Source organism: Leishmania mexicana, chromosome 33 (assembly GCF_000234665.1).
Source record: "Leishmania mexicana MHOM/GT/2001/U1103 complete genome, chromosome 33".
NCBI lineage: Eukaryota > Euglenozoa > Kinetoplastea > Trypanosomatida > Trypanosomatidae > Leishmania > Leishmania mexicana.
In genome coordinates this window covers 1226297-1238325 of record NC_018337.1, presented here as the reverse complement: position 1 = coordinate 1238325, position 12029 = coordinate 1226297, and the positions used below count along the sequence as shown (strand labels likewise).

Below are 12029 nucleotides of genomic sequence, written 5' to 3'. Positions count from 1 at the left end.
AGCTGTCCTGGTCACGGGAAGCTGCAGACGGGCGTGAAACAGCTCTCCACCACAGACCGCTTCGGTCTGGAAGCCGGCGGTCGCGGGACTGGGGACGTAGCAGCTGCCGTCGGGTGCTTGCGTAGCCGCAGTGAGATGCCGTCGCACGAAGCCGAGCATCCGCGCTCGCGTGAAGGGGTCCAGTTCCTTGACATCAGCAAAGACGGAGGGCAGCGCCGGCGAGTTAGTCGCGGTCCATGCGAGTGTTGGGGTCGATGCTGCTGTGCTTGAGTTTTCTTCCGCATTGGAGACGGCAGCTTCCGCTGGGCAGGTCCACGTCTCTTGCGCGCCGATGAGGTCGATCTCCTCGGGTTCGATGATTTCGGGTGCGCTTGTGCAACTCCTGAAGTGTCGCAAGGACGTGTGCAGAGGGCCCTTGCACGTTCCAACGGAGCTGCAGGCGCTGTCAAGGACACTTTTCCAGCTTAAAAGCAGCGGCGGCAGCCCTGCCCTCACCGCACAGGATGGACGAGCTGATGCAGGCCGTGTGCGAAAGGCATAAACAAGTTCCAGCTTCACTGTCGATGAGGCGGCTGCGGGAGACGCTAGCGCCGCGCGAGCGCGGCCAGCGCAGCGCATGCTGAGTTGCGGCACGAAACCCAGCACGCTGTTTCGTGCCGCTATGATTCCTCCACAGTCGACTTCGTCTCTTCGATCGGCTCCCTTCCCACCTGCCACCCGTCCCAGTACATGGACCGAGGCCGCTCGGGAGAACGGAAGTGGAAGTGCGAGAGGGGCAGACTGCTACACGCCCAAATGAAAAAGAAAAAACCTGCTGCGCTCGCACGCAGGCACAAGTCGGCAGGCACGCGGATAGGCGCAAGATCATGTAGAGAGAAAAAGATCATAGTCGACATGAGCGAGAGCGCAGGAAGCGAGGCGCAACGGAAACCATGACGCGACCTGCGCAGGGCAGGAAGAAAACCGGACGAGCGTGGGTCCCCCGCACACGTTCTGCGAAGGCTAGCACCCCTCGCGCGACGATAGCACACAGGGGAAGAGGAAGGTAGAGCGGATAGAACACTGCTCTGTGCAGCACTACGCCTCCCCCCATGATGTGCAGTGGTGCGCTGTCTTGGGAGGGGGGGGAACCATCGCGGATTTACCTTACACACACCAGCGACAAACGTTCTCTGTCGGTTGAGATGCTTTCGCATCGCGCTTCACTGCGTCTTCTTACTCCTTTGTGTGTGTGTGTGTCCATGTGCATGTGCGCGCGGCTTCTCACTCCCTTTTCCCTGTGCGCCTTCTTGTCACTGCCCCCCTCCTCCTCCTGCTACGTGCGTTCTGTGCTCCTTCTCTGCGTGGAAACTGCGGCACGTGCGTGGTGCAGACCGACCGATGGCGGCAGCGAGCGCAACAGCAGAAGAAATGCACGGCCAACATGGGGGAGCGAGACGCGCCATACGACAAAGCAGCACAGAAAAGAAAAAGACACGCGGAAATACACACAACAAAGGTGGGCGACGGCTGGCTTGGGTGGGGGGGGGGAGGGGGGAACAGAGACAAATAAGCCCTGTGAAGTACAGCAACACTAAGCGGCACCAACAAGATTTTCATGCGACCTTTTTGCTTTGTCTGCAACGTGAGTCCGTTTCTCCGCCGTACAACACGACGCCAGCACCACTCGCTATCGCCCGCCCACCAACCACCCCCCTCCCTTCCGGGGCTGCCACAGAGGGGGGAGGGGCACATCGCAGGGTGCAAAGCGGTCGTACAGACGCGCGTTGCAGCAACGCGCCGGCCCAGTCATCTGAGAGCCTGGCGCTTTGCCTCAAACCCCACCCCACCAGTGTCTCGCGGGTCGCTCCGACGCCACGCCAATCCAGGACTACACCACCGGCATCAGTAGCGATACATCGCACCGACTTCGCTACGTTGCGGGTACTTGGTCCTGCCACGACCGGAGGTAGTTCGGCATTGGCAGAGGATAGGAAAAGGGAGGGGCTCCTTCGCTCCTCCCCACACAGACAGAGTGTGTGTCTATGGGTGGGTGGGTGGGTGAAGTGGGACGAAGGGGAGTGCACTGGACCCTGAGATGGCGCGCACTATGAGCTGTTGGCCCTCCCCCCTCCTCAGTCAGCGGAGGACTTCGAAGGGGTGAAGGGAAAGCAAAGACACGCGGTGGAACGCTAAAGCCATAGTGTCCACGAACACAGTTGAGAAAGCGAACACCTGACAATAACGATAAAAGAAAAGGTGCCCGCAGCCGTCAATCATGGAGCTGATTCACAAGTGTCACGACCGACGTCCCATCCAGGAGACGGCGATGCGCGGGTCGAACAAGATGTACTTGCCAATCATCTGAAATATCATGAGTGGTACAATGCTGGATAGGCAGATTACCGCGACGCGCCACCAGCAGCTCCACGAAAAGAAAAAGTCCCTATCAAACGTGTCGGGTAACACGACGACAGCGAGGAAAAACATCAGCAGAGACACCACCTCAGAGCACAAGAAGAGAAAGAAGCGAGCACGGCGCTCTCGCCAGAGAATGCGAAGATGCGCGGTGGCGCCAACGATGACCAGTTCTGTGATGAGAAGTGACGTGTAGGCGATCGTGACAAACTGGAACATGTCCGACTTGAAGAGCTGTAGCGCCATCAGCATCATGACCCCTCCTTGAAAGAAGGACGCCCACACCCACTGCAGAAAGGTGCGGGTGTTCATGGAGCGGGCCTTGAGCAAATCTTTGTAGAGAAACGGGTACTCGTGCACGTCCGACTCATTGAAGTCTTCGTCAAGCACCAAGGCGAAGGCTGGCGCCATTGTAAACACGGTGGAGTACCCCATCAGTAGATAACCGTTGAAGACAGACATGGTCGTCCCGGCAAACAGCACCGAGAAGACCGTCTGCACAACCGCGTAGACGATGCCGCGGTGCATGATGAACTGGCTGAGTCGACACGTGCGCTGGTATGAGTTCCGCCCGTGCCACATGATGAGCCGTAGGCAGTGAGAGAACTTGGTAATGGAGAAATCAGCGGCCATGCTTGCTTGCTTTCCCTCCACCCCCTCAATACCGATCCCAACGTTGGCGGCCTGGATCATCGACACGTCGTTGCCTCCGTCACCGATGGCCGCGACGCGCGCGTCACGGCAGCTATCGCGCATTACAGTAACCACCGCAGCCTTCTGCGTCGGGGAGCATCGCGCCACTATCACCGAGTAGGCGGTTCTGGCCACTTCCGCGAAGAAGGAGGCGTGCGAGAGGCAGTACGCCAGCGCGTTTCCATCCAGAACCAGGGACCATTGCGGCAATATGCTGCTGCACGTCATGCCCCAGCAAAACTCCTCCTGCAGCTCATGCAGGCGGTGACCAATGTCTGCCGGACCCATCCCACACAGGTACTCGATGCGGCAGTGGCGGGGAATGAGCCGAGTCGACCGGCCAATGGTGGTGGCAGTCTCGACCTTGTCACCCGTGAGCATCCACACCTTGATGCCGCACATGCCAAGTGTCTCGAGACAGACGACAACGTCGTCTTGCAGCTCGTCCTCCACTCCCGTCACCCCTGTCAGCGTCATATCCGTCTCCAATAGTTTCATCGCCGTCTCGATTGCTGCGGTGCGACCTTCACCAAGGATCGAAATGGCGGCTTCGTACTGCTGCAGGAAGGCGCCGAGCACCTCCTCGCTGAGCGTTCGACTGGCAAACACGAGCGTTCGCAGCCCCATCTGCGCCAGCTCCTGGCAGCACTCATCCAGCCACTCCGATTGGCGCAACACCGACGCCATCTTCACGTCTGCGCCTTTCATATAGAACTTGACGGTCTCCTGGGCGTTGACGCCGCTGCAGCTCCCAGTGCGCTCGCGCAGGATGATGCCCATGCACTTGCGCTCCGATGAGAACGGGAACACTTTGACGATGGTGCAGGTGTGCAGCTGCGCACCGCCGCCGACGGTGAACGCTATCGACGTGAGGTCGCGATATGTCAATACAATGCCGAGGGAGCGGCAGAACTTGACCAGCGCAACCTCGTCTGGCGAGGAGGCTTGGTAGTCAGTCGGCTCACTCGTTATATTAGTTGGGGCCGGTGCAGTCGCCACCGCACCGCGACCCGGCACCATTGTTTCGTCGTCGGTGTCAAGGACGTCCGGCTCCTCCACCACCACCGGGCTCACATTGTGGCACAGGACGATGGCTTTGATAAGGTCGCCAACGCGCTGCACATCACGGCTCCACTGCTTCGTATTTCTCACGCTGAGTCGTGCGGAGACGTTGCCGAACATGAGTCGAGCCCCAGTTTCCCCATTGCCTGTGCCAAAGTACTCCTGCAGCGCTCCCGCCAGCTGATCAGTGAAGCGGTCCGTTAGAACCGTGTCCGGTCCCACCTGCATCACGCGAAACTTCATCTTGTTCTTTGTGAGTGTGCCGGTCTTGTCGGAGAAGAGAAAGCGCAGCCGACCCAGTTCCTCCGGAAGATTTGCGTTGCGAGCCACAGCGCCAGGGATGTTGGGGTCATGCGACATATCGTACGAGTACCAGAGGCGACCGACGTCGACGTTCACGCGCATCGAGATGGGAATCATGGACGACAGGAGGATGAAGAAGCGCACAAACATGACGGCAAAGTCTCCACGGAACTGTTGTTGTGCTACAAGAAGAAAGGAAAGCAGCAGAAGCAGCACGAAGCACAGAACCGCGATCAGGTTGAGCTCGCGCTCGATGAGGCCAAGCTTGTTACGCGGGCTTGTCGAGTTGAGGGCGCTGCGCGTCTCGCTACCCGTGTATACGACGGCGACCACCAGCGTCCCCGTCGCCACCACACACGACGACCAGACGGCATTCTCCATCGTGATCGACTCGCTCTGTCCGTTGGCCAATTCGAGGGAGCCGGCGAAGCTGTAGATGTCTTTGTGAGGTGCGCCACAGTGCACGTTGAAGCGCAGCGTACCAAGTTCGGCGTATGCTAGACTCTTGGTAGAGTTCAACGGGTAGCGCAGCTTCCAATCCGTTTCGCCGTCAAGTTGGTCGGTGCGGATGAACGTCGTGCCCGACTTCTCGGAGGTGTGCAACACGACGCAGTCGGCCGGCACACGTTGATCTTGATGCAGGATGAGCAGATCTCCTACCCGAATGTGCGACGACCGCACCGTGACCACGTCGCCGCCGGCTGTGAGTTTCTCGAACACCTCGACGTTGGCGATGCGATCACGCCGGAATCGCTTCCACTCATCGAGCGCGTCCTTCATCAGTGAGAGGCACACCACCATCATTAGCGGTGAAAAGTAAGTGACGATAAAGCCGACCTTCAGCACTGGAATGACCTGCGAGAAGGCCAGAAAGAGGTAGAAGAGGTTAAAGAAGTTCTGAAACTGACGTAACAGCGCCAGTGGCAGAAACGTCAAGAGCGTGTAGCGACGGTTGTTCACCGCGTTGCTCGGATAGCCGACCGGCGACCACTCACCGGGGAAGTAGCCAAACGGGATTTCGCGGTTGTCGGGAGACGGTGCAATCGGCAGATGTAGCATTTCCCGCAGCCACCGCCGCAGACTGCGTTTCTTCCGCTGCGGAACGGCCAATACGGACCCCGCCGCGCCACTGCTAAGGGAGTCGACAATCACGAGATCACGTGACCGCCGGCAGCACCGCTGTGGCAGCTGAGGACCATGTGCGCTTCTCGTGGAGACATTGGCGGTACCGCTGCTGCAACTCTGCGAGTTTTCATCATCGGCACCATTGTGCAGCGTCCGGTAGCGTATGCGTCGCATCCTGCTTTTTTTGGGTGGGGGGGGGGGGGAGAGGAGGACTACCTCGTCCGCCGCGCGGGTCGGACGCCCGAAAAATCAGAGGAGCCGCTAAGGCGGATGCGGAATCACCAGGCTGCTGAGATGGTCCGAGAAAAGGTCCCGAAAAGCACCTGGAGAGGCGGAGTTGTGGGAGCGGGGTTCAATGCAACAGGTAGGCGGCAATAGGCGAGGCTATGCGATGACGCGCCGGCTGTGTGTGTGTGTGTGAGACCGGCGAGCTCTGCAAGCGGAGTGTGAATAGAATAGCAAGCAAGCAGAAAATACAGGACCAGCACGCAGGTGAGAGAGCGCCCTGATACAAAGCGAGACGTGATGGGTATGTGTGTGCGGTGCACTTCTGCTCACCATCCGTAGGGGCGGGCATGTGGGCACCGCGTCCAGTCTTACTGCACCCAGTGATGGCACCGACAACAAGGCGGAGAGAGGGAAGAGTAAGCGCGGGAGGTGCAAGCGAGATTCACCATCTCTCGGCTTCTGGCGAGAACGAAAGAATAGGGAGCAATGAAGGTTCAATGTGGGGAAGTCGCAGCGAGGGGTGGGTGCGTGGAGGGAGGGGGGGGGTTGGGGAGTGTGTGCCTGCCCATCGGAATGAGAAGTGCTTGCGAGGCTCGCGCCTTCGACCTTCTCCAAGCAACTGCCAGGCACCTAGAGGGTGAGGAGAGCAAGCCGACACAGCAAGAGGACATCCGAGAACGCTGCTGCTTCTTTTTTTCCACACGCCATCACCACAGCCTTGCAAGTTTCCCCTCCGACCCCAACCGCGACACTTTTCTTCTAGCTTGGTGTTGGATGTCAGCCGCACCGCACCACAGAAGTGCCCGTGTTTGTTGCCGGAGTCTCTCTGGCACTTGTTAATCGCCCGTACACGTCTTGTGCCACACAGAGACACGAAGGGGGGGGTGAGGAGACGCCACAGCTATTCAAACAAACCGCACTCGATGCGATGAGCTAGAAAGGACAGGGCGGCCTTGTACGCTTTTACGCGTGCCTGCATTCAATCCTCGTCATCGCCGACCGCGTCACCGCCGGTGGCCGTCCAGATCTTTTCATAGCCGCTGAAGTCTGCCTTGGAAGTTGGGTTGATGATGGCCAGGTAACCCTCGGCAGTAGGTGCCGCTGCCACCATCCACGGCTGCTCCAGCAATGTCGCGTTCAGTTCGAGCACGAACCCGTTCACGCAGGCGGGGATCGTGTACTCCGTCCCGTCGGAGAGCACGATGCCGCAGAGTTTCGTGTCATTCTGACAGACGAGCGCGTTCTTTTTCTTCTTGCCTACAACTTGGATACTTTCCGGCACGATAGCGGTGCGACCCTTGAAGAACGCCACCTTTGCCACCGTCACCCCCGCGTCAGCGGGCGCGCAGCGCCGCACGACTGCATGATTTGGATCGAGGCAGAGCACGCACAACCCGTTGCTGTGTTGGAGAATGCGGCAGTCGTTTCCCTTCACCTTTTTGCAGTCACGGATGCTGAATTGGTGGTAGTAGCGCTCGGTGAAGTAGTCGAAGGTGGTCGACGACGGCAGGGGCACGTACGACCAGTCCTCTGTCGCTGCTGCCGCCGCCGTCGAAGACCCCTCAGCTGCAGCGACACTGCCCCTGTCGGGGGAGGCGCCTAGCCGCTCTGCCATTTTACCTCGACGAGACGCCAGCCACAAAGCCCAGGCTCGGGCGGGAGCTGCCGCGATTCCCTCCGGTGCAGTGGATCACCAGAAGGTGTTCCGCCACTGCTGGGAAGTGGACGGCGGTGAAGCGACGAAAGGCTATCGTGTATGGAAAAGAGTAGGAAACGAAAGAAAAAACGGAGAGAGGGAGAGATGTGCGCATGCTGGCTTGAAGGTGCGCCGTGGCGCCGTCATGATGCGGAGCTGCATGCTGCGCGTCTTGCTCCTGAAGAAGATTAGGTCCTGAACGAAACCAGCAGCACAAAAGGAAAAAGTCACTGTGCCATCCCTGAGAAGTCGTGCAGCGACCCTGTACCATGGACAGAGGAGAGGGGCGGGAGGGAGGGGAGTATGCAAGTTGCCCATTCCCGGTCTTCTCGTCTTTGTCGGCTCAGCAGATGAGCCTGTCATTCCGTGCAGGTGAAATGTAGGACGCGTTATCCGCTTTTAGTGTACCGTGTGATAATGATCGTAACAGCCGTCGTCCCTGGCCTACAGCCCTGACACAAGCACGAGCCGGAAGTGCTCCAATGCGCTCTCCAGGGCTGCAGAGCTCTCGTGCCAACCATTAACCATGCTTCTGCTTGAAACTAAACCGTTTCTTTGCCAGTGCTGCCTCGTAGGCGCTGCGCAGGTGCGAGTTACGTGGATCTCGAACGTTGGCCTCCACCAAGCGGTATCGCAGGTTGAAGGGCACGCGACCGCCGCTCCAGTTGGAGAGCTGGCGCGCCATTTGAAAGCGGTCCTTGTTGGATGCGCCGCGATTGGCAAGCATCTCCTTCTCCAGCGCCGAGCGGCGACGCCTGCGAGTCTTTTCACCGCCGTGTTTGTTTGCCTTACCGTCCTCTAGGGAGAGCGACGAGCGCGCTGCCGCCCGATCCGCCGCGCGTGCCGCTCGCAGCTCCGGCTCCAACGAGTCGAACTCTGTAAAAACCGACCCGATAGTCGAGGCCTCTTCCATTCGCACGCCAACAGGCACAACGTCAAACGGAGTCTCATAGAGGTCCATCAAGCGGGCGCGGCGTTCCCGCTCCACTGGCGACACGCCCGGTAAGGAAGACGGTGCTGTTGCACTCGTTGATGTCACCTCTCGTGTAGAATCAGGTGCGGTCGTCGCAACTTCCACGGCATCCTCCTCCTCATCCTCCTTCAGAAGCTCCAGCCAAGGGGAATCCATGCCGGTGCTAACAGTGACTGGGACCTTCATCGCCACGTTCGACGATGCCCCGACCTCCACGCCCGCCGCGTCCTCTCCATGCGAGGACCACGCCGTGTCTCTGCCGGCGACGGACGAATCGGCGACCGTCTGTTGCTCACTCGCGGCGGAATCCGCCCTGCCCTCACTCAGCGCACGCAACTCAGCGGCAATGCGCAGACGGGGCTCGAACGCTTCTGCCGAGCCCCACTCGTCGACGCCTTTCAGGACAGGGTTGTCGTTGATGAGATCTTTCTCCAAGTCGAGCTTCTCCGGCGGTGCCGTGCTGATCACCTCCACCGTAGACCCAAATAACGAGGAGCTTCGCAAGCCTTCCAGCTGCCTGACGAGCTGTGCATCGTCGGTGCACAAGACGAGGCGCATCTTTGGAGCCTTGAGTGAGCTCAGCATTGCTAGAACTAGAAGCAGCTGATCGTTGTCGCTGGAGGACGGGGAAAGACCGAGAGCGTCGAGCACCTGCTGATCCACTTGATTAGCACAGATGCACTCAGTGAAGTGCAGGACACGTGTGCGCCTCCCCGCGCCTGCCGGTCTCGAAGAGGCAGAGGCAGAAATCATAGCGAAAAGCCCGCGCAGCCGCTGCGAGGCTAGAAACGGCTCCGCACGTGTCATTTGCTGCAGTGCCGGATCAAAGGTGACGAAGCGGTCGGCATTGGCAACCGACTCCGCGAGCTGCAAGAGACACAGGTACGGGACGAGCACCAGCGACGGCGATGCGGCACCCACCGCGAGAAAGGCTTCGGAGGTCTCTACGAAGGAGGCGTCCAGGACGTAGATGGTCTCGTAAGACTGCACGAGACCCTGAAGCGCGGCCGCGCTATGTGCGATGCTGTCGTCGTCGTCCATGCAGTAATCGCAAAAATGCGGCAGCGTCCCAATAAGCCCCATGTCCAGCTTTGGCATGTGGGTGCTGATGTCGTCCAGGGCGCGCTCCACGGCGCTTCGGCCGGATTGAGCTCGAAAGTAGCGATACGAGGCTGTGCACAGGTCCTCGTCGAGAAGCACCAAGTCCTCCGGAGTGGCCGTCGGTCCGTATGCTTGGGCATCGAGAAGTAGCTGCTGAAGCGCCTGGGGCCCTAGTCGGTGCAGAAGAAATTCGTAGAACTCTTTCTTTTCAAGCGCGTTGCGGTAGTGGAAAAATTCCACGTAATTGTATTTCCAGTACGCCTCCACCACCTTCACAGTATCGTAGTCCTCGTCAAGGCGGGCGCGGAGGCGCATTTCTTCCAGCTGCTGCTGGAAGAGTCGAAGGCGATCCTCGGCGCAGTCCTGAACAGCCACCAGGACTGTCGCGCGCGTTACATCGAGCGGCCGCAGTTGGGCCTCCTCCATTCGCCTCAATGTGCGCAACGCGGCAGAGGGTTGGGTAGCTGACAGTGCGGTGATGAGGTAGTGATACAGCTCCGGTGTCACCCCGCCCTCCTCGACGAGCCTGCGGCGGAAAGCCATCGATGTCGGGTCCGCGTACATACGCCACAGTTCCCCCTCGCTGGTGCGCTTGCGAGCCGCCGGAACACGGTCGCTGCCCGTGCGTTCACGCTCATGCCGGACGTGCTCCTCGTAGTCCTCAACCAGAGCCACCACCTCCGCAGCATTGTGCCGCGCGGCGCTGTCTTCGAGTTTTGCGAGGAAGGAGGGGTGCAGGAGCGAGTCACGGAGCCGTGGAAGAGAATGGCGGCCAGTGCGGCGCGACTCGTCTTCGGACGCATTGCTGTCTTTGCCGAGACAGACCATCCTGAGGCCACTGCTGATGTGTTGCTCCAGCTGAGGGAAAACACGGTGTGCGCTATCGGTCGGCCACCCGGTGGTAGCGCAATCCGCGAGAGCCTCTGGAGCAGGGATGGGCAGTGTCTCCAAAAAAGCGCGGACTTGTGCGTTCGCCTCCACTCGCGGCGCTAGTTGCTGGAAGGTACAGAAAAAACGCCGCAGCTCAGCTTCCTCGACGGGCGCGGTAGGCTGAAAATGATGCGGCGTAGTTGCAACGGAAGAAGAGACGGCTGTTGTTGTTGCCGCCGCGTTTATCGCTTTAGTGTCTGCTGAGGAGAGCGCAAAGCGTTCGGTGTAGAGTTCCAACACTGTCAGCGCCATGTCCTCTACGCGCTCGTCGTTTGGCGAGAGGGCCGCCACTCGCAGCAACCAGCTGAGCGAGCTCAGCCTGTCGTGAGCCCCAAGCTGCGCTTCTTGCCAGTACTTGAACCAGTCAAACGCCGAGCTAAGATCTTTGCCGACCGCGCAGAGTCGCATGTACTCGTACAGGCTCTGTTGTCCCACTTTGTGATGGCGCACAAAAATACTGAACATCTCCTGCGTATATCGATACGCTTCCTGCTTGCCGGCGAGACTCGGTCGGAGCTCGACAATGGTCGTGCTCCATGCTAGCAGACGCGCGCAGTGATGATCTTGCAGCAGGTGATTTGCCTGATGGAGTGTGTACGCAATATACCACGGGCGAGGCTCCTTGTAGAGCGAGGTGCGCAGGACATCCAGTCCCTGCGAGGCACTCCAGCGCCTGAACACGTCGCCGTAGTGGGTGCGCTTCTTCAGTCCACCCCACATTGCACAAGAAAAAAAAACCCAGGTGTAGATCAAGAGAGAGGAAGAAAGGGCTTTGCAAAGGCTTGCCCACGCACAAAGCCGACCATACCAAAAGGAAAAAAAAGACAAGAAACGCGCTGCACGGCGTCTCCCGCTCGTGTGTTCTCTACATGTATGTTTAGCGTGTTTGCGTTGATGTCATACAAAGGGAAACAAGCAAAGAAGGCATGCCGCAGTGAGGTATCCGCGAGAGATAAGACAGAAGGGACGAGGAGGTGGGCGAGAGACCGACAAGGTATGCCACTAGTGGTCCTCTGAGGGCGGCAGAGTCGATGAGAAGCACGAGAAACTGAAGCGACATCCAACCAATTGTAACATTTCTTCAGTTAGGGGAAGCGCGAAACACTCGGAGAGTGAGAGGTATGAGTCCGTAGAGATGGAGAGAGGGTCGAGGTACCCACTCTGCGTTGATCCCCTCGTCAAACTCTGGTTTCTTGTGCGCTTACTCTCATACGGCCGCTCGCTATTCACCATCGTGCGTCAACGGGAAAGCGACGGGGCGTTTCCGCGTCACACGAGAGCGGTAAAAATACTTGCGGAGGATATGTCGACACTTGATGTTGAGGAAAGGGTTTACGTACAGCCTTGTGAGATGATCGACTCGACAAACCACACACACACACGAAAAGAGGGAATCAACCGTGGGTGGGTGAGTGGGTGGAGAACGACGTTCGGAGACGTGCACGCGCGCACACGCCCCTCTTTGTTCACGGACCCACCCACCCACCCACCCACCCACACACACACACACACACAATCGAC

At 59.1% G+C, this 12029-nt stretch overlaps 3 protein-coding genes across 3 annotated transcripts; all 3 read right to left on the bottom strand.

The window, feature by feature from the left end:
- Positions 1-2277: 2277 nt before the first annotated feature.
- Positions 2278-5754, bottom strand: LMXM_33_3220 (putative aminophospholipid translocase; the record flags this gene model as incomplete). Its single annotated transcript, XM_003878829.1, has 1 exon — positions 2278-5754. One exon carries the CDS (start codon positions 5752-5754, stop codon positions 2278-2280), a length of 3477 nt encoding a protein of 1158 aa, XP_003878878.1.
- Positions 5755-6787: 1033 nt separating this feature from the next.
- On the bottom strand, positions 6788-7423 carry LMXM_33_3210 (conserved hypothetical protein; the record flags this gene model as incomplete). The annotated part of the gene is made up of 1 exon (XM_003878828.1): positions 6788-7423. One exon carries the CDS (start codon positions 7421-7423, stop codon positions 6788-6790), a length of 636 nt encoding a protein of 211 aa, XP_003878877.1.
- A 601-nt stretch (positions 7424-8024) lies between these two features.
- LMXM_33_3200 (conserved hypothetical protein) lies at positions 8025-11228 on the bottom strand (the record flags this gene model as incomplete). The annotated part of the gene is made up of 1 exon (XM_003878827.1): positions 8025-11228. The coding sequence occupies one exon, from the start codon at positions 11226-11228 to the stop codon at positions 8025-8027; it is 3204 nt and encodes a 1067-aa protein (XP_003878876.1).
- Between the last annotated feature and the right edge of the window lie 801 nt (positions 11229-12029).